Below are 23,583 nucleotides of genomic sequence, written 5' to 3'. Positions count from 1 at the left end.
TCTCCTAGATGTCCATCAACAGATGAATGGATCAAGAAGATGTGGTATATATACACAATGGAATACTATGCAGCCATCAAAAGAAATGAAATCTTGCCATTTGCGACAATGTGGATGGAACTAGAGCGTATCGTGCTTAGCGAAATAAGTCATTGTATCACTTCTAAAACACAAGGACTCTTCTGGAAACATAACAATGCTACCATGATCATGCAAAAACAACAACAACAACAAAAACAGTAATGCTCCAAAATCATCAAACAGCCAATCGGTGATAAATTTCCCTGGGACCATCTCTTACAACTGTGTTACCCTGAGTAGGTTACCTAATCTCTTACATCTTTAATTTCATTATTTTAAAACAGAGAAAATATAGTCTACTTGAGAGTATCAACTGAGACAATATATTTAAAGAGGTTATCATGGGATCTGGAACATTCTAAACATTAACTAGTAGCACTGGATGATTTTTGATGTTAGATACTTTGTCACTCACTAGGCCTTTACGTGAATTAGCTCTTATGTTGTACATTTCCTATTCATTTGCTTTGGTCCTTTTTCTATTGGGCACTAAGGTTATCAGTCTTTAACTTCATACTTCTGCCCAGCTTTTCAGTTTATTCCATGCCTTTATTTAAGTTATGATTACATAGTAAAGTATGTCAATCTTTTGGGACGCCTGGGTGGCTCAGTGGGTTAAGTGGCTGCCTTCTGCTCAGGTCATGGTCCTGGCATCCTGGGATCGAGTCCCACATCAGGCTCCCTGATCAGTGGGGAACCTACTTCTCCTTCTGCCTGCCACTCCCCTTGTTTATACTCTCTCTCACTTTGGCATATAAATAAATAAAATCTTTTTATTAATGTCAATCTTTCTTTTGTTTTGACTCAATATAAGATACACCTATATTTTCTAGTATTTTGTGATTTCCTATTTTTTTTAATTTGGCACATATAAACTTTGAGAAACACTTTTTAAATGAGTCCTGTAATCTACTGTTTAGAACACACACAAAAAATGTGATCATTCTCTAACTCATGAGCTTACATTTTTTTTTTATAGAATCAGGTCTTTCTTAAGGTAGAACTTCTCTATAAATCAGCTCTCTAAGGTATATAAGATAATTTGGCTTACCATATTCACAGCAATACCAAAACCAGTTCTTGTCTAGGGCTCAAAATGCTTTTTACAGATACTGACACCCACTCTACCAAGGAAGTACTGTTCTCACCTGGATTCTGGGGCTGAAACAATGCGGCTGAGGGAACAGAGAGCTTAGATCCCTTGAACTCATATTCTGCCTCTCTTTCCTCCTCTGCAAAGCAGATCAATGTACGTAAAGCACGTAGAAGAATCTCTGAAAAGTTTTAAGTACTCTGCAGATGCTGACTAGCATTGTCATCACTGCAAGCATTAATGCAGTAAGGACAATAGTAAATGCAAAATACTAATTATAGTAAAAATGACAGTATAGTAAAAATAAGATTATTGTTACAATATAATAAGAGCCAATGTTCACTGAAGTCTTATTGGTGCCAATATGCGTTTTACTTGCTGGTTATCCTACAGTGAGGGTACTTCTATTATCCCCTTTTTACACATAAAGAAACTGAGGCACAGAGTTTGTGACTTGCTTGAGAAAATCACCTGTTTGGCAACTGTATTCAGTTAGTGAGTTGTGACTGTAGTCCAAGTCGTCTGAGGTCAAGGCCCTCTTTCTGGAACCACCACACTGAGACCCGCGGCTTGTGGACACAGAAAAAGGAGGACCTCCTGGCCTCCCTCACAATTCTTGGGCAGATTGCGGTAGTCTCAAAAGCCCAAGGGGTAGGAGCACAGTGGCAAAGAAAATGGCCCTACCTCAACCCTTCCCACGGCCTCAGAAGAAGAAAAGACATTCTTGGTCTTAAGTTAAAACCGTCCGAAAGCCAAAGGTGTTCCCTTGCTTGTACACCTGTGAACACCCTTTTCTGCCTGGGAGGGCGGGTTGGGTAAGGGGCGGGCTGGAGGGCATTGCCTCGGCCGCCAGCAGAGGGCGCAGTGGAGCCGTGAGGGGTCCAGACACCTGCGTTGTCTCTTTTATTTTATTTTATTTTATTTTATTTTATTTTATTTTATTTTATTTTATTTTATTTTATTTTATTGTTTTGCCAGGTTAAGTCTTGAACTTCATTTTCTCCTGTGTCTCGTGAGAGGAAATGTTTTTCTCTTTCTCAGTGTTTGTCACCCACAGGGCTGCTTTCTTTTCCTCTTGATGTCATCTTTTTACACAGGCAGGAAATTATCTCCATTTAAAACTGCTGTTGGGGAGATTTCCGCTGTCCTGAGGTCATTTGACATAACGAACAAAGCTAATTGACCTGGAAGTTAGATAATCAAAGAAGAGCCATAATAAGTTCCTGATAAAGACTTGTTGATTCAACAAAGCAGAATGTCTTGACTGACTGGGTCACCAGCAGTAAGCAAAACTGGTGCTGTGTTTTTCAAATTGCTTTGGAAACACAGAAGTTGGTCATGAAACAGGTTGGTGGGCTGTGAACCGCATTTTGAAAAATTGAGCCAGACTAGAACAAAATAGCATTGAGCCCATAACAAGAAATGCGGTTACTTTTCCATTCCTCCTTGTGTGTATGTGTGTGTGTCTATACTGAGCTGCAATGTAATTAATCCTGTGTAGTTCACAGTTTTCAAAATAGGAATGCCTTTGGTAGCAAATGCCAGCACTTCACCCATAACCTCAGTCTGAGGACTCTAAGTTTGGCACCCCTGGCCTGACTTGCACGTGGTTCCATCTGGGGTGGGGGAAGACTAAGATGTGGGTCTTCGGGCTGGCCACATTTGATAGATGTGTTGAAAAATCATCCAGAGCATGTGCAACCCTCACGCCTTATAAATGTTTTCATTTTCTAGAAAGATGCTAACCAGAGTGGTGGTGGTGATGATTAGGGAGAAGGCAAGTACCTCCCGCTGATGTACTTCTCTTTGTACACAAAGAGAAGGTGGGAAATAGGGAGTAATAAAGGGCAGAGAGAAATGAGGGTGTGACCACAAAACCATCATGATGAAACCTTTGGTCTCCAGGGTTCTCCAGGTAAGTCAAGAGATAGCATGAATCAATCAAATAAAACAGTAGGTGTCAGTGACTCAGATTAAAAAGCAATACAGCCACTGAGTAAGAGAGAAAAAAGTTACTATGCATCGTTCTCACGTATTTCTACAACTATGATCACAGTCTGGGATTCACCCAATCTTTCAGGTGACACAACCTCCGGGGGAGTGCCATCAAGTTACAGATATTTGAATGGTGATAAACTGGTTACTTGGTTGTTGTAGAAAAGGGTTTTTCATCTCTAGATTCATAAAAATGTCATTTTCATAGGAGTTCTAAACAAATAAAATTATGAATTATATTTCAAAATTGAGAATGAAGTTTACTTGATGGACTTCTGAGATTTCCAAGATTTGCAGCTGAATGTCTCCTTGTGGACAGAGGGGAAGGGGGACACGCTGTTCGGGTACAGGCTTCCGTGTAGGACTGAGGCCACCATGGCCCATGGTGATGCTCCACCAGCTCTCACCATGGCCGGCTCTCCCCCATGACTGAGCTGCCAGAGTCCCCACACCAGCCCCACCACACAGCAAGAAACTGCTGTCTTATAGGAGAGAAGAAACAGAGCAAAACACAGCATATGCGGGCAAAACATTTTGGTACAATGTCTTACAGCTGGGTGTCTCCCTTGACAATTCTGGGCCTGAATTGGAAAAGATGTGCTTTCTCCTCTTCTGAGGTGATAGGAGGTGAGGGCCGAGTCATCTCCTGAGGAAGACAAGAAAACCTCCATCTTATAGTCCAAGCCATCTGATGGTATATCCCTACGATTCCAGTCTGTTTTGTTCTCCTTTCTCTTTCTGTAAAATCTTGTCTGTCCTTGCAGATGTCAGCTGTGTTCCTAGGAATTAGTCAATGGTAGGCAGGCCAGAGCATCTAAGTTAGGCTGTGGCAACTGCCATTAATAAGAGAGCCTCTGAAGAAAGGTGGCTCTGGAGGACAAGACCCAGGGCTACAAGGTCTAATTTCCCTTCTTTAGGGGAGAATATCTCTCTCTCTCTCTCTCTCTCTCTCTCTGAGGACTACGGTTTGACTTTTATTAAGAGAAATGGCAGCACCCCTTCGAAGCTACCTGGGTATGGAGGGGAGAAGGGTTCCCATCCATCAAGGGCACCATCTGAGATGTGTGGCCTCCAGCCATTCAGACTGGATGTTCTGCAGCTGTGAGGGCCACGGTCACGTCCAGTCACTTATTCTAAACACCATGGATTTGTCTGTAATAGTCTTTATTCTAAGAGGGAAACCAAGAAGGAATTTTCCACTTTCTTAATTTTCCAGACACGGCCCTGGAGAAACCAACTAAATGAAGCATGTGTTGAAGGGAAGTTTATGGAACTATGAATCAAGATCAAGAGCCAAGGAAAGGTTAGCAGACGGGGCCACAGCAAGCAGCTCTCTGAGGCTCTGTGGGGTTCAGCAGGGGTAGAAGACACTGAGGGTCTATGCCCCTCCAGTCCCCATGTAGGTCAGACAACTCCTTGTAGCTCTGTGAGGTTGCCAAGCACTTTCACATGTGTCTTCATCTCGGCTGACCTTCAGGGGAAAGACCAGACCTTCCTGGGCCGTTTATTTGATATGACTCAGTCTTCACTCAGGACTTTCTCAAGGGCAGACTCACGGTATTTGAGGGGAGAAACCAAAGGAAGTGGGTTCTGGTGCTGACTCAGTCATCATAGGAAGGTGAGCCAAAAGGTAACTGAGGGGTTCAACATCTGTATTTTATCTTTTCTCTAACCCATTCACCTCTCACCCCTGCCCCCGGGTCAGTCCTGCCCCCTCAGGTTATCCCAAGAGACCTGGAGCCCACCCCTAAGGAATGGGGATAAGGCCCCATTTACCTCACCAAGCTCTGCTGGGGAGACATGAGAGAATTGGTGGTGGCCTTCAGTTTCCATATAATCTGCCTTTTTTCCTGTTATCCATGGACATCTAAACTTTCTTTCTTTTCCATGCTTAGACATGAGTCCATCCGCTGGCAAACCGCCACTTCAAGGACAATTCAATTACTTATATTTTTACCACACTGTATCTCTTTATTCCATAAAAACTCATGGAAACTCACAATGGAATTGCTCAAACTAGTAAACCAGTAACAACAAAATTGACAATGAGATGGGTATCACCAGGATTCAAATTGGCAAATATTTAGTATGACGCTTAATGCTCCTTGGTCTCCAGCAGCTTAATTATGGGTCTTAATGCTGAGATTAAATGCTAAAGAACACCTACAAAACGGTGGAAAGGCACATTTCAGGGACTGTATTACGAATAAAACAGAGGGAGCTCAGTGGAACTCCAGCACCCCTTTCCTGAAATCTCCATTAGGAATCAGCCCATTCTCCAACATGAGCCATTAATGATTTCTCCATTTTTGGCCAAGGGCTAGCTACACAAATAAGACTCTGAGGGAAGCAGTCTTCAGGGCAAAGTCTCATTTCAGGAGTGTTTGGATGGAATCATGGCAAGAAGTGAACAATCCCCAGGAGGGATTCCAAGCAGGGTGCTTGGAATCACAGCGGCTGAGTGTCTGAGGGAGAAGGGAACACAGTCTGAGAGGTGGTAGGACTCGCTGGAGGCCGGGGAAGGGGTAACAGCGCTGTCCTCCAGAGACCTAAGAGAGGGATGGTATTGTCAATTGGATCTCCCAGTTCAGGTACTTCCTTCAGTTCTGGCCTGGGCTACTGTGTGGTAGCCCAGGACCAGGTTTCAAAACTCCTTGAGCCCCCCAAATCAAGACCAAATAGCAAGCAAGGACAATAACCAAAGGCTCCATGGGAGCAGATATCCCTGTGTGGATACCCAGGGTATGGGGAAGCCTGGGGGTCCCTGCATAAGTGGAAGAGGACACTGGCCAGCAGACTGAACAGGATTGTTTGGAAGGTTAGTCCAGCCAAGAGCCCACAGCACAGGGCATAGTCATAGACCCCAACAATGCCAATACAGAGCAACCCATTTACCCATTTCCAGGGATGTGTGTGTGTGTGTATGTGTGTGTGTGTGTGTGTGTGTGTGTGTGTGTGTGACTTTAAGAAGCTAGTAGAATGTTTAGGAATTTCCAAAAACCATGAGCTGCCTACTGCAAAACATTCAGTGCCTATGGATTTTTCCCCCTTTCAATTACACTTTTGTCCCTGAATATCATGGCCAGAGCTCTATCAAGTGTGTGAAACCTGTCCATAAATGATATACACTTATCATCCCCACGCTCACATGTGTTATATGCTTTTTCCTGTGTCACCCCCAAATGATGACAAGCTCAGAGAGGCTAACTGGCTTCTCAAAGGCCCCACAGGAAAAGCTGAGTTTCAAACACAAGCTCTTCACCACCAGGCAGAGCCCTGGACCCCCAGGTTCCCAAGTGGTAGTGAGGCTCCAGGCAAGAAGGAGAATTCAGTGAAGTTCAATGTTTTGTGATCGATGTGATAAAGCTGTCCCAGGAAAGGACTAGCCTCCTTCATTGACCTCTCTCATCTAAAACCTCCAGCCATTCAGAAAGATCTATTCAAGAAAGGTAAAACTTACTGAAGAACTTCCTAATCCTGAATGTCAAATTTCCTACAAACCTAAAAATCCTACAGTTTTGCTTACTGGTGGGTAGAAACAAGACAGAACAAAACATAAATGTGTGTGTTCCTAAAAAGTCCCAGAGTAAATCAAGGGAAATCACTCAGAAGCCCTAACTGTGTATTGCTAGAAGTCCATTCCCAGGTTTCTAGAAGTTAATTCCAATGAGTGGCTGGTGTCACAGGACAGAGAGGGTAAGAAAAGTTGCCACAGCATAAGCCACAGCACAGTGAGAAGATGGAGGCATCTGTGCCAGCTCTGCCACTAAGTATCGAACGTCTTCAGTTTACTCCCTTCACTCTTCCAGGCCCTCTCTGACTAGGATCTGTTTCCCAGTCTTTTTCACATCATGGCGCACGAGGCCTATAGCTCCAGACACACTATGAGGAAACATCTCAGGAGTCACTGTCATCACCTGTCGACAAGTAAGGCAGTCCTGGGCTAGATGACGACTAGAATTCCACAAAAATCCCAAGTCTGTGTTCCTTTCCAAATAGCTTCCAGAAGGATTCCCAGAATGGCTCACTCAGCATGTTTATCATTGGGCCTCTACATAGAATTGTGTAAAATTCGGAGATCATATCCAGTAAGGACAAAAATGAAAGTCCCTCTAGGAAAGGGGTCCTTTTGTCAGGGCCTAGGGACCTTTTTGTGTAAGATACCTTTGAGGAACTTGAAGAATTCTGTCAACATTCTCAAGCTGCACCCAAAATTTTGTGTGTACATACATTTTTTTCTAGGGAGATATCCACATTGTTCCTCAAATTATCAGAAAGAGCCACTGTTTGAAAGGACAGAACTTATCAGGATAAGACAAGTCTTATCCATCTTTGAAAACATGTGGCCCTATTGTACAAATCTTGATTCAGAGCACATGGTCTCTGAATATATGTATATCTCATGTCTCATGTATATATGCTCCTCAGTCTTGAGAACATCAGCCCTGTGTCCAAATACGTGAAAGGCCAGAACCCTCGAGAAAAGGAGCCTCTTATATAGGACATGAAGCAATAACAATAAAATTACAATGTGCTGATATAATTCTTTGCTATTGCACTAATAATACACCTTTACATATTTTTAAGCAAAAAGAAACATAGGGCACATGTTGGAGGTGAGGGAAGTTTCTGACAAAAAATCAGTCCAACTAAGAAATTCACCAACAGTGCTGACCTCCCAGTAGTCCTAAGTTTTCAGAAAATAACTTTGCCCCTGATGGATTGGTTTTCTTTTTTCTGACAGCCTCAACTTGTGCTGTGTGGATACAGTCATTCATAAAAAGTTAGTCACTGGAACTGTACACTTACAAATGGTCGCAGTGGTAAATTTTGCATGACATATATTTTACCACAATTTTAGAAAATCTTTAGGGGCTCCTGGGTGACTCAGTTGTTAAACCTCTGCCTTTGGCTCAGGTCATGATCTCAGGGTCCTGCGATGGAGCCCCGCATCGGGCTCCCTGCTCAGCAGGAAGCCTGCTTCTCTCTCTGTCCCTCCCCCTGATTGAGTTCTCTCTCTCTCTCTCTCTCGCTGTCTCTCTCCCTCTGTCAAGTAAATAAATAAAATCTTTAAAAAAAAATCTTTAAAGAGCAAATGTTAAATAAAATAAAGAGTGGCCTCATGTTAAGTGAGAACCAGCATATGATGACAAAGAAATGTGTCATGTGGGGCGCCTGGGTGGCTCAGTGGGTTAAGCCTCTGCCTTCAGCTCAGGTCATGATCTCAGGGTCCTGGGATCCAGCCCCACATCAGGCGCTCTGCTCAGCAGGGAGCCTGCTTCCCCCTCCACCCCGCCTGCCTCTCTGCCTACTTGTGATCTCTGTTTGTCAAATAAATACATAAAATCTTTAAACAAAAAAAAAAGAAAGAAAGAAATGTGCCATGTTGGGTCACCTTGGAGCACAGACGCTACAAGACTGGAGTCGGCTCTTGATCGTCTCCGAGCCCACCGGACGCTCCATCTACCTGCAGCCTGTGAAGTCCACCTGTTCCTGCTCTCTGCTCCTGCCCATACATTCCGCTCTTTCCTGCAGGCTGGGCTTCCTGTTCTCCCAACTCACCCCTCCTCCTCCCCAGTCCTCCTCCCCAGTCCTGCCCACTGGCTGACCCCCATCCAGTCCCCATGGACACTAGGGCCATGCCTTAGACTGCTTGGGCCACTATCGTGAGATACCATAGGCCAAGTGGCTTCTAAACAAAGGAAATTTATTTCTCACAGTGATGGAGGCAAGAAGTCTGAGAACAAGTGCCCTCGTGGTCAGGTGGGGAAATTCTTTCAGGTCACAGACTTCTTGCTGTGTCTTCACATGGCCGAAGTGGCAAGGGATTTCTTGGGCTATCTCCCATCAGAGTACTAATCCTATGTAGGAGGTCTCCGCCCTTCTGACCCAATCACCTCCAGATGGCCCTACCTCCCAATACCATGACACTGAATGTTAGGACGGCAACATGTGAATTGGGGCAACATAAACATTCTGACCCCAGCAGGCCACTTGTTAGGACTTGACGTCCTCAACCATGGAATGAGAGTGTTGTACTCTATCTCAGCTCCTCAGGTCAGGGTCTTTGAAAGTAGTGATGAATTTCCAGCTAAATTTTAGCATCAAAAATCCTTGTGCCTTGTTAAATCATAAATGCACCTGTGATGAGGGGATGCGGGCTAACCTAAAGATTTCTTTGTTTTATGTGGACTAGAATTGCATCATCTCGGTGTGCTAATTGTGTCTCTCATGCTGCTCAGAATCCCAGCCTTCAGAGGCCAGCTGGAGAAAGAAATGAAGTGTTACTTATTTTGATTGGAGAGATCAAGTCTTTCAAGGCTGGGGTCCAACAGGAAGGTGATTAATGGGCAATCCCAGTGGGGCCACACTTGGTCCCCACTGGTCTGTGTGACCACTACATGGCTTCCAGTATCCATGTGCTAAGATTATGGTCAAGAAAAATTGCAGTTCTTGCCAGCCCTCTCCAAGCCCACAGATTGCCTCCTGCCATCCCCTAACTTCCGTCTCTGGCCCTACAGATGCCACACCATGCACCTAACTCTTGACATCTCACCTGCCACTCTACAGTCCTCCATGTCCCATTCCCCAGGGGCTTTGTGTATGGGGAGTGCCCATTAGAGTCCATAAGTGAATGAAGGCCTTCTGGAAGGGTGACATCTCTCCCTAAAGAGGGAGCTCTGACCCAAACAAGCAACAGACAGAGGTCCTGCCACAACAAGGACACAACGGCAAGCTTCAAGCCGACGACCCAAATGCCAGTCATCCATGCCATCTGTGAACCACCTCACACCAACAATGCCATCACAGGTGACCAACCCCATGTCGGGCCCCCACTAGCCAACCAGGAGGGGTCAGGACGTGTGCTTCAGCGGCTGGGTGGAAGAAGATGGTGGAGGCCTTTTGGGTGGCATGTGGTACCTCACTTTTTTCCAGAACTTGGTCTTGGCACACTGTGACTGTTCTGTGAGGTCCCCGCTCCACTGGATGGCCCCGTGCTTCTGCTTGATGTACTGAATTGACTGCGGCATGGCCGTGTAGTCCTTGACCTTCTCTAGTTCAATGAGGATGACCTTCATGCCGTCCTGGATGAGTGCATTGTAGACTGCAATTTGTTCTTCCGACATGTTCTTTAACATGTCAAAGCTCAGGGATTCGGGAACTAAGACAATGATCAGCCTCCGGCATAGCTTGATGTTTTCATCGATGACGTTGGCCACCGCTGGAAATAAAGAAGACGGAGACTATCGCATGAGTGAAAGAGCCTAGATTCATCTCTGAGAATATTAGAAATGGGTCCTGGAAGGACAACATGGATTTTAAAATAAATGTCACTTAGGAATGGATAACAAAAGTGGTTTTTTTTTTTTTTTTTTTTTTTTGCTTTTTTAACTTCTATCATATCTTCTGTGAAACCTTCCTGATTTTCCCTGAAAAAAATTGGCACTTTGTGTTCATAAGTCATATTTTTTTGGTAGTTGGTTGCTGCGAGGTCACTTACCTCAGCTCACTGGCTGCACCCACAGACTGTGACCTACTCAGAAAAAGGGTTTTATCGTACCTAACTTTTGTCACCAACTTCACTGAAGGTCAAGTATATACTAGATGATAAACACATATTTAAAAATAAATATATTTTAAAGGGACAGGAAAAGTGTAGATAGATCAAATGCTGTATTAATCTTTGTTTGTGTTTTCTTCTTGTGCTATAGCTAGCTAAATGCCCAGGATTTATAGGACTAACTTCAAATTAGTAACACTGCCTGATGATTTCTTGGGGGTAGTTCTGGAAATATCCAGCTATGGATGAAATTTGGCCTTTCTTAGCAATAAATAGTAACTTTTATATCCTCCTGATTCTTAGAATATAAAAATAGACTGTGACCTCTGTGGGGAGCTCAAGTTCTTCTTCTCTTCAGTTTATTTTTCTATTTCTTGTGCCTAGAATATTACCTGTCACATAGCAGGTGCTCAATAAATATTTGCTGAATAAGTGAAAGAATATGCTTATGAAATTTGAAGTCTTCCCCATGTTTACGGCAAGCACTAAATCAGATTTTCACTTCCTCATGGAGGCTGATCTTATAACTTGAAAAGATGTGGGCTGAGATGTGGTTTCTCTCACCATAGAGATAAGAAACTTACAAATCCAAAGTACTTGGCCACCTCCCCAAACAACGCAGAGTGGGCCGCTACCAAATGCTCTAATGTAGTCCTCTTGGCTTCCTCTTGACCAGTGAAGGAGGTTTATTTCAAATTTTAGCCATTTGTTGTATAGCAGCCCAAGAAAGAAAACATGTGGGTCAAGAGGGAAACTTTATCTGTCAGATGTCTAACATGCACTAAGCTCCATACGGGTCTCCACTCAGATTTTTTTTTTTTTTTGAGTATTTATCATCTTCATTTTTCATGTACTTTATTTAATGGCAAGTTTACATACTTTAATTTTTTTTCCCCAATTTATTTATTTTCAGAAAAACAGTATTCATTATTTTTTCACCACACCCAGTGCTCCATGCAAGCTGTGCCCTCTATAATACCCACCACCTGGTACCCCAACCTCCCACCCCCCCACCACTTCAAACCCCTCAGATTGTTTTTCAGAGTCCATAGTCTCTCATGGTTCATCTCCCCTTCCAATTTACCACAAAGCACATACCCTCCCCAATGTCCATAACCCTACCCCCCTTCTCCCAACCCCCCTCCCCCCAGCAACCCACAGTTTGTTTCATAGATTAAGAGTCACTTATGGTTTGTCTCCCTCCCTATTGTCTACGGCCATACCACCCTGAACGCGCCCGATCTCGTCCACTCAGATTTTATCTCACTTCATTCTCTCGCCCGAGTCAGGGAAGCACTCTGTTCCTCATTTGACAGATGAGACTGTTGAAGCTCAGAGATGTCACCTACAGTGCCAAAAGCTACACTCTTCTTCAATGGGAGACATAAATAAATAAATTCTATTTTATTTATGTAGGAGAAACCTGGGTAGTTAAGGTTTATAAAATCATCTTTAAATATGAGCTGATTTACATATTTGAACTGATGGAGGATACTCAGCAGTTAGTCTCACAGATGTGAGGGCAAATGACCTCTTTCTACCATGTGGTCTCTTGGCCAAGGCTGGCATTGGTCAGCTGTTCGTGTTACTCATAGTGAGAGTCACATTATTTCAACCAGGAATCCCAGTTACCCTGTAAAAGGAATGAGCCACAGAGAGAAGAGAACTGGTCTTAACTTGGCTCACGGACTGCGGGCTAAGGAGGTACGAGACTCTCCGTGGTTCCATGGGGGAAGGTGAGCAGAGTCTCCCAAGCCCTCCCCACCCCCATTTGTGAAGTGAAGGAAAAGAGACTTCCCTTTCCTTTTGACTTGTGGCTTTGAAACCTCACTTAAAACATACCTTGTCCAGGAAATTCATCCCTGCCAAATATAAATAATTTATATCCACACTGCCTCTCCAGCACCTCAGGCAGAATCTTCCACACCAGTGTGTCTACCTCACGGCTCTGGATTTCTCTTTGAGGTTTAGGGTATAAGACATAGGCATCATAGATCTTGCCATCTGAAAAGGAAATGGGATAAACTCACGGAATTACTCGTACCAAATTCTCTTGGGTTAACAGGAGCAAAAATCTGGCTTGCTCCCATGAGGTCCTTTTCCCTTGGGTTCAATGACTTCAGAGTGATCAGCTGGCTCTCTTGGTGCCAACATTGTTACACTAGGCTTCTCATTCTCTCAACACTTTAAATATTTCGCTTCATACTCTTTCACTTGCATAGGTTCTGAGGACAAGCTGAATGCAATTCACATCTTTATTTCACGATAGGTAAGTTGCCCCCCCCAACCTCTGGCTTCTTTTAGGATTTTTTTCCTTATCTTGGATTTTCTGTAATTTGAAAATGCTAGCCCTAGGCTTTTGTTTGTTCATCCTGCTTGGTATTCTCCGAGCTTCCTGGATTGCAATTTGGTGTCTAACATTAATCTGGGGAAATTCTCAATCACTAGTGTTTCAGATTCTTGCCTTCCTTTCTCTCTTTCTTCTCCTTTGGTATTCCCATTACATGGATGTTACACTTTCGGAGGTTGTCCCACCCTCATTGGATACTTTGTTCTTTTTTTTCCCTCCAGACTTTGTTCCTTTTGTTTACAGTTTTGGAGGTTTCTAGTGTGATAGCCTCAAGCCCAGAGATTCTGTGTCCAGCCATGTCCACTCCACTAACAAGCCCATCACAGGCCGTCTTCATTTTTGTTACAGTTTTGTGGTGTGTGTGTGTGTGTGTGTGTTTTTTCTAATGGCTAGCTTTGTTTTTGGTCTTTTTAAAGATTTTCATCTCTCTGCTTACATCGCCCATCTGTTGTTGCATGCTGCCTGCTTTTATGCATTAGATCCCTTGGCACACTAATCAGGGATGATTTAAATTCCCGGCCTGGTAATTCCGACATCCCTGCCATTTCTGACTCTGATGTTTGCTCTGTCTCTTCAAATTGTGCATTTGCCTTTTAATATGTCTTGTACTTTTCTCTGAAGCTGGATAGAATGTACCAGTAAAAGAAAGTGCTATAAACTGGCTGTTAGTAACGTGATGGTGAGATGTTGAGGGAGGGGATGTGTTCTATGGTCCTGTGATTAGATCTTTTAGTGACTCTGGACTATGAACTTTGCAAACATTTCTCAGTCATTTATCCCCGCTTAGATGCAGCAGGATGGCCTAACTGGGCTGGAGTTGGGTATTTCCTTCTGCGCAGGTCAGCTAGGCTCTGATAATACCCTAGCAGGTAAGGATAACTAGTTTATCCTGAGGGCAAGCCTTATTAATAAGAACAGAGTGCTCTAGGATATTTCAGAATGATTTTTCTCCTCCCCCTGCTGGAAGCACAAAGAAATTTTTTCTTTGATATTTACAGTCAGAACCAGGTCAGGCTTCTAGAGGGAAAACTGACAAAAGTGTGGGTTTCCACCTCTTATGACTAGGTCCCCTGAAGAATTTAAGTCTCAGATTTGTCCACATTGAACCTCCAATGATTTGTCAGTTACCGTTGCTACTCCCAACACATTGGCACTGACCTATGAGGAAGATGGTCCTTTCCCCCTTATATAAAAATCATTTCTCCAAGATCACACAGCCCCAATTCCAACCTGACTCCTTTGACTTAAGTTCACCAGTCCCCATGGCGAAAATGAGAATTGAAAGCAGGAGTTTCCATCAATGTCACTCGGAATGGGTCCCCTGCAAGGGTGGACTGTCATAACTGCATCAGGCAAAATGGGTCCAGTCTCTCGTGATTCAGACCCACTAGTGAATTTCGTCACTGCAATTGCATATGGCATTATAGAGACCAAGCCTCTGAGTAGACTCCAGGAATCTGCTGTACAGTATGGGGATGTCCCACACAACAGCATATTTCATCATCACCAAATGAGCTAAGCATCTATTGAGCAACCAACCGCAAGTAACAGTCACTGTGCTCACCCCTGAGCAGATGAACAAGACACAGGATCTAACTGGAAAGACCACTCAGAGACTTGGAAATAAAAACATGAGGTGCTACAAGATAACATGGCAGAATGAACAGGAGAGACGGAAAGAAATCAAACTTCCATAGCCTGTAGCTCTTGGGGAAAATTCATAAAGGATGGAGGGCAGTTCCTGGATTTTAAATGGCTTAGAAAAAAATGAAGTGGAAGGTAAAGAGGCCAAGAAGGGGGAGAGCTTGAGAAGAGCATGGAAGGGGGATGCTTATGTTCTACTCAGGGGTCATGTGAATGAGTAAGAAGCTCTAGCAGAGATAGAAGGTTCTAGTGAACATCTCATTAGAAAATGTGATTTTTTTTGAGCCCCAGGCTATTAGGAAATTCACAGCCAACCTAAGGGGACCCAAGAGGAAGGCTGTCTTTTATTCCCTGTTCATGGAAGTTTGTTTGAGTGAACAGACTTGAAAAGAAAGGTCGCTCTGAGCCCAAAGAAAGAATACTTGTATACTTCAAGTTTTCATCTAAATAATAGTACAGACGGTCCCCAACTTAGGAGGGTTCAGTTTATGATTTTTTTGACTCGATGATGGTACAAAAGCAATACATATTCAGGAGAAACCATACTTTGAATTTTGAATTCTGATCTTTTTCAGGCTAGCGATATGTGGTCCTATCCTCTCTTTGATGCTGGGCAAGGTAAAAAGACACAGCTACGAGTCAGCCACGCAATCTCCAGGTTCAACAGTTCATATACTAACAACCATCTGTACCCACATACCATGCGGTTTTCCACCTTCAGGACAGTATTCAGTCACGTCAGACAGTCAACCTTGATTGTAACACAGACTTTGTGTTAGATGATTCTGCCCAACTGTAGGTTAATGTAAGTATCGAGCACATTAAAAGTAGGCTGTGATGTTCTGTGGGTTACATGCATCGAATGCATTTTAAAATCATGATATTTTTAACTTATGACAGGTTTATCAGGCTACAACCCCATCGTAAATCAAGGAAGAGCTGTAGTTAAAATGTGTCCAGAACTTTAGAGTTTACACATAGCCTTTTCTCATTTCATAAATTCTCATACCAACAGATAGAGACAGAGGCGTTTTCTATCAGTAGTTGCCAAATGTCTGAATGAAATTGGATTTTATAGAGGCTCAAAGATGTTCAGTCTAGATGGGGGAGAGAGAAGTTTTAGATCGTGAGCCAATCAGCTTTTTAATCAACTGGGTTCATAAAGCAAGTACCAAAGGGATGATGAATTTGTGTCTGGAGTCTGCAGAAACCCAACCCAGCTAAATCTCCTTCTGCAACGTCTTCAACGTTACTAGTCTAAACCACCACTCCATAAGTGGGTATTTTTCTGAATTAAATTTGTTGTCATACTCTTGACTTTCTATAGCCAGAGGCTATATGAAAAAAAAATTAAGATTTATAAAGGCTTTATTTTGAAACGTTTTAGAAAGAATATAAATTTCCTTAAAATCTTGATAATATTTCATCCTTTTATGATAAAAGATTGGTTGGGCTGGTACTCTTCTCACCACATAGCAGACATCCTGAATGAATACAGTGATTTTTGTCTATAAATCTGTGTTTATCACCACCTCTGACAGAAACCCTGCCACTCATGTCTCTCTTCTCTCAGGCTCTTTCTCCTTCTTCCTGCTCATTAAAAAACAATACAAAACAAAAACCTATGTTTGCTAAGTGAATTCTCTCTTTTGACAGTGTCCCATGTTCCCTGTTTTTCAAAGAAAAGAGAGGTGCAGACTCAGAGACAAAAGAGAGTTGGGTAGTGAGCAACTCTCACACATTTTAGAAGATAAAAATATAAAATGCTACCAACTTTTTGGTCTTTTTTTTTTTTCTTTCTAAGCTTTTGAGTAGAAATGTTACCTTGGTGGCTCATTCTTAAAATGCAGTGGGTTCTCATAACTTTCAAATGATCAATCTATCATTTATTCGCCAATATAGCAAAAAAAAAAAAAAAATCAAGCTTGAGGCCGTTTTGCTTTTCCTGTCAGCCTGTGGTTTTGAAGGGCGCTCTCAGACAATTGCCCGCCAGCTTTGGCTGTCACAGCCACGGTGAGGGTCACATTGGTATCCTCGGATTACGGGAAAGAACGCCAAGACAGACAGGGCTATGTTATGTCTCTGGCCTTTGAGCAGCTAAGTGGCCAGCCTTTATTCAAACCCAAGTCTACCACTCCCTCTGGTGTGACTGAGATGAGAATTGGGAGGAGGAAACGTCACAAAGTGTATCCCTGATTAGTCCTGTGCAAGTGTGTCAGATTGCATTTTTTAAGAAAATAGCCCTAGCAATATTTCCAGTTCCACAGGCTCTTTCAGAACCGACCACACCCCCAATAAAGAGGTAGAATCCATTTCCACTCCCTTAAAATTAACTAGGACTCTACCTGCCTTGACAGATAGAATGTTGTAGAACTGACTCTAGAAATTCAGGGTCTGAGTCATAAGAGAAAGAATGGGTTTTCCTGGCTCTCCTGTTCTTGAAACACTAGCCCCTGGAAGCCAGTCGCCGTGCTGTGGGGAAGCTCAAGGTAGCCCACACAAGAGAGACCACATGGAGAGGCCACTGGGGAGAGAAACTGAGGCCACCAATAGCCAAAATCAAAAGACAGTCCTCAAGTGGGGTTCCCAGACATTGTGGAGGTGGCACAGGCCATTCCTGCAGTGCCTGTTCACATCCTGACCCAAAGAACCCATCAGCAAAATAAATGGCTGCTCTATGCTACAAAGTTTTGAGGTAATTTGCTTCCCAGCCATAGTAACTGTAACAGCAATTGGGAAGGTAACAATGGGCAATAGATTAAGATGAGTCTGACATGCCCCACCCCCAAACTGTCTATTTCACCCAGAAAACTATAGAAATGTAGACCTACTGGTAAGTTTTTAAGGAAAGGGCCTGCTGGCAGATACTCCTAGACAGTTCATCTAGGTTCTGGCCAAGCTCCTTTTTTCTCCTGAGGATATTCAGCCCTAATTTTGATGCTGAAATGTCTGCATGTGCCTTTGTGGGCCATTGGCAGAAACACAAGAGTTTATGGGCATGTATTCATGTTTATGAGAGATGGCTAAAAGATCACTAAACCCCTTAATTCCTTTTATATTATTGCTAAATTTCAAACCTAATCAAACTGGACCCAGTGAAAAATCAGACAGAATCAATCTGGCCTTCACATAAGTGCTTTGACATAATTTCATGAGGTTTGGCCTTTTCGCCCTAACATGGAAGACACTAGAAGAAAAGTCACATTCAACATGCTACCACTTTTACCACAGGAATATTGCCGTAGACAAGATTCATTATATTACACCCTTTAAAGATGAGGACTCCCCACAAAAACTCTACCTCAGAAAATGGACCCAGAAGAAGCTACATGCTCTCATAAGCAATTGAAGAGTATTTGTGAACAACACACAATGCATTTTGTCATTGCTTTTGCCTTTACTTCTAAAGCCAACTCATCTTCAAAATGTGCCCAAGATTTGTCATCAGTTCTACCCCCAAGCTTTATTTTACCATTCTACCCTCTGTTCACCGTACCTATTTTGTTTTTGTTTTTAATTGTTATGTTCTACATGCATATTCTCCACAAACCTATTTGGAAGGCGGTGAGACCTATGCAAATCTCTAGATGTGTAAACTAACACTTACATTTTTGTACACACGTGCACACCTGAAGGAGAATTTTTAAAGTCACTCCTATAATTTACTAGAGAATATACAGAACCCATGGACTAGGGCTGGTGATAACTTGATAAAACTAAGCTATACCCACCTGTTACTCATGTTATAAAGCCTAACTCATCCAGCTGGGATAATAATTTATCACAAGAAGGACACGATTTGTCTATTTCTTCATTCCTATTTGCCACTCCTTACTCCACAAGCTCCCCCCATAACTCAGAAAATATCCCCCAGGGGCACAATGCTGGAAGAAATACCAACTGGGACAAACTCATTGCCAAAGCCAACACACAGAGAGGAATTTATAGGGGTCGTTCTCATAGATGGAACTGTAGAGATTAGACATTTAGTCAGAAAGTATACAAGCACTTATCTGAATTAAGAAAAAGAAGGAGGAGGGGCGCCTGGGTGGCTTAGACCTTCAGTGTCTGTCTTTGGCTCAGGTCATGATCCCAGGGTCCTAGGATTGAGCCCTGCATCAGGCTCCTTGCTTGGCAGGAAGCCTGCATCTCCCTCTCCCACTCCCTGTGCTGTGTCCCCTCTCTCACTATGTCTCTCTCTGTCAAATAAATAAATAAATAAAATCTTGGAAAGAAGGAAGGAAGGAAGGAAGGAAAGAAGGAAGGAAAGCAGGAAAGAAAGAAGGAAAGAAAGAAAGAGGAGCCCTGGCTGACTGAGCTCCAATGCCCAAACTCTCAGCCAGAATTTGGGGTGGACCCTGGTCTCCGTAGAGGGTGGGGCTCCCTGAGTCTGTCATCTGCTCAGCTCCCCCTGCTCTGGGTGAGTCACTATTCCTTTTTTCTCTTCCTGCTAAACTCGACCTCACCAGCAGGCAGCTGCACCAGCCCTGGGTTCTCATGCTCCTGGGAGTCCCCGTGAGTCAGGGAGTGAGACATGCACCAGGACCAGGACCATGGGAACACCACTGAAGTGTCCCCAGTGTCCCTTCAGTCAGTAAACAGAGAGCAGGCGGGCCACTGATGTGTGTGTGTCAGAAAAGACAAGTGGAGCACGCAGGTCTCCTCCATCACATTCGTAGGTGGGAGCATAGGCACAGGGTGGCCCCGCGGGGACCACAGCCCCAAAGAGAGACCCCACATCCAGCCGAAGGGCCTCTGGACTGGAGGGGATTTCAGCGGCATTGGACAGGCACAGTCAGGTCTCCCTGACTGGATTTGGCTCTCAAGAAAGAACATGTTGCTTTCTACACTGCCCCAGGACTAACCGTTTTGAATTCGGAAATTTGGCTTAGAATAAAGTCTGAGTTAGGACAGCTGTTTTCTCAAACTGATGGGCAACAACTTGTGCTGCATGCTTTATATGCTTTATATATCCCTGAATTCCCACTCCAGTCCTCATCGCTCGTCTCTGGACCTGAGTGGCATAGATGTACATATTTCTGTGCACGTGAAGCACAGGGACTTCTCTCCGCCATGTGTTAATTTCCCATCCAATCAGGGGACATTACAGCAGACTATTACTTTTTTCCAAGGCCTTAATAGATCACAACGATTCTGAGACAACAAGAAAATAGCACAGAATTTTTAAAAACACACTTTTGCGGGGTTTGAGTTTTGGAGGTAGGGGTGCCTGGGTGGTTTAGTCAGTTAAGAATCTGACTCCTGATCTCAGTTCGGATCTTGATCTCAGAGTCATGAGTTCAAGTCCCAAACTGGGCTCCAGGCTGAGCTTGGAGCCTACTTATAAAATGCAAATAGAAAGGGAAAAAACACCACAATGGTGGGAAGTGCCTGTTCCTCAGAGTTTCAGGATCACAGGGAGGCATTTGTGTGTTGAAATGTATTGGCAGGACGGGAGCTCCACAGACCAGACTGAAACCTGGGGCGGAGTGGCCGAGGCAGCTGGCTTTGGCCTTCAGACTCCAAGGTGCCCCCTGGGCCCCAGGTCCTTGCTCAGTGCCTTCCTGGACGTTAACTCAGTTATTCCTATAATACTCTGTGAGGCAGGCTCTGAACATTTTCTCTCCCTCCCCACTTCCTCCCTTTCCCTCCTTCCTTCCTCCCCTCCTTCCTCCTTTCTCTCCTTCCCTCCTTGCTTCTTTTTTTCTTTCATTCTATAGCCAGGAAAGAGAAGAACATTCTACACTTCCTAAGATCACATGGGACTAAGTGGAGAACCAGATGCAAACCCAGGTCTCTCTCCAGCCTTGGGAGTCAGCCACTTAAATCTTTCTAGAAAGAGCTCCTGCCACAGGCAGCTCATCTCCCTCCGTAATGTCAACTTTGCTCATGCCCCGCCCACCCCATCCCGCCCTTGTGTTGAAGATGCAGTGCAGGTGGGAAGCCCTCTGTCGCTCTAGGAGAAGCTCTCCTCTTTGGAAAATAGCAGTAGGTGTGAGAACTCTCCAAAATGGTCACAGTGGGGCCCAGAAGTTGATGTTCTCCTCCTGAGCAAAGATTTGCTCAGTCATGACCAGGCTGCAAGCCTCATTCGACTGAACAATGCCTGTGGCCATGAACCAATGGTTTCCCTGAAGCATGAGACTTTCCAGGAAGAGCCCTTCCTCCCAATTTGCCTACAACATGAAAGGCAAGCTAGTAAAATAGAATGAAGTGTATTTACAATGGTTATACAGATGAGTGGAAGCCAAGGAGGAGGCAATCTGCCGTGGTTACCCGCACTTACCTTCTTTGCTCCCGGGAGAATGGAAAGCGCTTCGATACCAGAGTACAATGTCGATCTTAAAAATGCTGTAGAGGTACATGACAGACGCTGCTGTGCCTACCAAGGCGAGAAGCCCTCCTATCAAGTAAGCTTGAACATTCGGAGCTACAGGCGACAGCAAATAAAGATATAAATAATCCAATAATAATGACAATACAAATGCCAAATGGACAGTACTAGAGGTCGATGAGGATTCTGCTTTTTTTTACAGTTAAATATACATGGGAGGTACATGGGAGTAGAATAATCTGGTGTAGCCCGTGAATTTCAGGAAAGAAACATGCTCTTGGGAACCTGGGGAGGGAAATTCTGCAGAAGTCTGGCTCCTCATGGTGGCCACAGCTGGGCTGGAGGACATGAGGACTGCTCTCAAAACACACACGCTGCCAGGTCTCACTTAGCCAACACTACTAGACTCTCCCGATGTACAGCCTTGAACATGCTTATTGGAAGACCTTCCCCGGTGGTTCTGTGGCACATTCCTGATTGCTCCACTGTCATAACTGCTTTCACAGGCACTCAAAATTGACAGCACGATGCCTGTCATACATAAAGAGCCATCAGCTGTCTCCCCTGAAAACCTTTGTTGTCTCCCTGAGATTGGCCGAGAGCCAAATTCCCCCCTTATCCTCCCTGTGCCAGCAAGGTTTGCACCGAGGCCTGTCTGCAAGGCACAGTCTGGGAAAAGGCAGAAAGGGTGTCTACCCCTGCTCTGCTTTGCAAACACAGGGCAGAGCAATTATGGCAAAAGCAGTGGGTGGGAGATGATCAAGAGGGAGAACCGGTTCTCCTGGAATGTCAAGTCCCTGAAAACAGGCTCAGGCTCCTACACATCCCAGAAGAGGAACAGCACAGCTTTCTCCCTTGCCACCGCCCAAAACCAGTGATGGCACAGAAGGAGGCTCTGGGAAGGAGAGAATTTGGAAAGAGGAAGAAGGACAGAAGGACAGAGGAAGAGAAAGTCTCTCCATTCTTAGAACCCACCGCATACACCACTTCCTTTTTCAGTCCCTTCCTGGTGTTCTAGTCTCCACAAGAAGGTGTGTATGCATGTATGTGTGTATGGGGGGGCAGGGGGTAGAAGGGAAAATTCTCTTTTCTTGTGTTCAAATGTGTTCAAAGAGCACAATCATTTTTTTAAATACTCCCTAAAGAGCTTATCACAACCTGCCCTAGGTCACACCATGTTGCAAACAGTTTGAGATCAAAGACACCCCATGCACTACTATATGTCTTTAAATAAATGTCACGATAAAGCACAATAACTAAAATGCATTCTGGGTCAACCAAAATAGCAATCCATTGATTAAGTCCCAGCACAGCCAAGTGGATCTTCTCTGCACGCAGGTCCCTGATCTGATCCTGACCACATGTTTGAGCCTCTAGCTTCTAACTCTTAGATGGATCCACACTTCCCTCCCATCCTTCCACTTCTCTCTGTCCTTCCCCAGCTCTTGGAACAACAATGCCACCTTCCCCTCTGGGAGGACCCAGGTCTGGGAACCTTTAACGTATAGACTTCAGGGATCTTGGCATTGCAATGGTCACAGTAAGAAGACTGTGTGGTACAATATTTATGAGAGCCATAAAGTCCCTTGTAATAGACAGGAGTGACGGCCCGATATTCTTGAGTTGGTCACTCATTGCCTTCAGGAGCACTGATTTCCCCTCTGCTCTGGAAATGAGATTAAAACCATCAAATGCCAAACAAGAAATTAATGCTGAGTTTCCCTACTGAATATTGCTTTGCTACAAGGAGACACTTGTCTCCTTGTCATCATTTTGAACTCTCTGAACAGCGTGTATCCCTCAGAACATTACCTGGGAGTTTTAAAATAAAATATGCTGCAGACACTCCAGCGTGACAGACAAAAGGATGGCCGTAATCTTCCATTTTTACTTCCAAGAAGGTTATGTTCACTGTGTAAAAAATATCTTTCTGGGAAAAAATGTGTGATCTATAAAAGAAAGGAGCCAATCATTTATACATGAGTCCTAGTTCCCCAGCATAGTGTATCATCTTCAGTCTAGAGAATAAAATTCTCTTTCTGGAGAACACTTTGGGCCATCACATTACCCTGAGAATGCTTCATGGACTAGCTAGGTGAGGTGCATGGACGGTGGCCATTCCGGACTTGCATTTTCTTCTGGACAGGGACAGACAGCATCCTCAGCCTTCCAGGGACTTCCCCTGGTCATCTCCACTTAGGCTAATTTACCTACTCTACATGGGCCCAACACCAGTTCTACCATCCCTTGGACTAGTGAGTCTTGCTTGATGCCACCCCAATTAGACCACCACAAATTGGGTTTCTACCATGCAATTAGTTCATGATTAAGTCCTGTTTCCCCCAAGAGTCCCTGTGCAGCTGCCCACTTTGCTACTGAAGCCTTGAGGATCTATGGGTCATGATATAACAAAATAGGAATGAGGCTGGTTTTGAGGACTAGCTGAGAGAAAGAGATTTTGTTGTGTGAAGCCCATACTTGATGTTTTGCCTCATGTGTCTAACTAGGACATGAGAAGGTTGATA

General features: G+C 44.1%; 1 protein-coding gene across 6 annotated transcripts in view; it reads right to left on the bottom strand.

The window, feature by feature from the left end:
• Positions 1 to 8,855: 8,855 nt before the first annotated feature.
• IL1RL2 (interleukin 1 receptor like 2) overlaps positions 8,856 to 23,583 on the bottom strand; it is a 34,998-nt gene continuing 20,270 nt past the window's right edge. For 5 of the 6 annotated variants that reach the window (XM_044263750.1, XM_044263748.1, XM_044263752.1 and 2 more), the window contains 4 exons: positions 22,871 to 23,007; positions 21,011 to 21,154; positions 12,573 to 12,734; positions 8,856 to 10,391 (listed from right to left, as the gene is read on the bottom strand). In XM_044263750.1, coding sequence (XP_044119685.1) covers positions 10,024 to 10,391; positions 12,573 to 12,734; positions 21,011 to 21,154; positions 22,871 to 23,007 — 811 coding nt within the window. In that variant the 3' untranslated portion in view covers positions 8,856 to 10,023. The remainder of the gene's footprint in view (positions 10,392 to 12,572; positions 12,735 to 21,010; positions 21,155 to 22,870; positions 23,008 to 23,583) is intronic. The other variant, XM_044263753.1, reaches the window with a different exon arrangement.

This window comes from Neovison vison, chromosome 8 (assembly GCF_020171115.1).
Source record: "Neovison vison isolate M4711 chromosome 8, ASM_NN_V1, whole genome shotgun sequence".
NCBI lineage: Eukaryota > Metazoa > Chordata > Mammalia > Carnivora > Mustelidae > Neogale > Neogale vison.
This window is presented reverse-complemented; position numbering and strand designations above follow the sequence as displayed.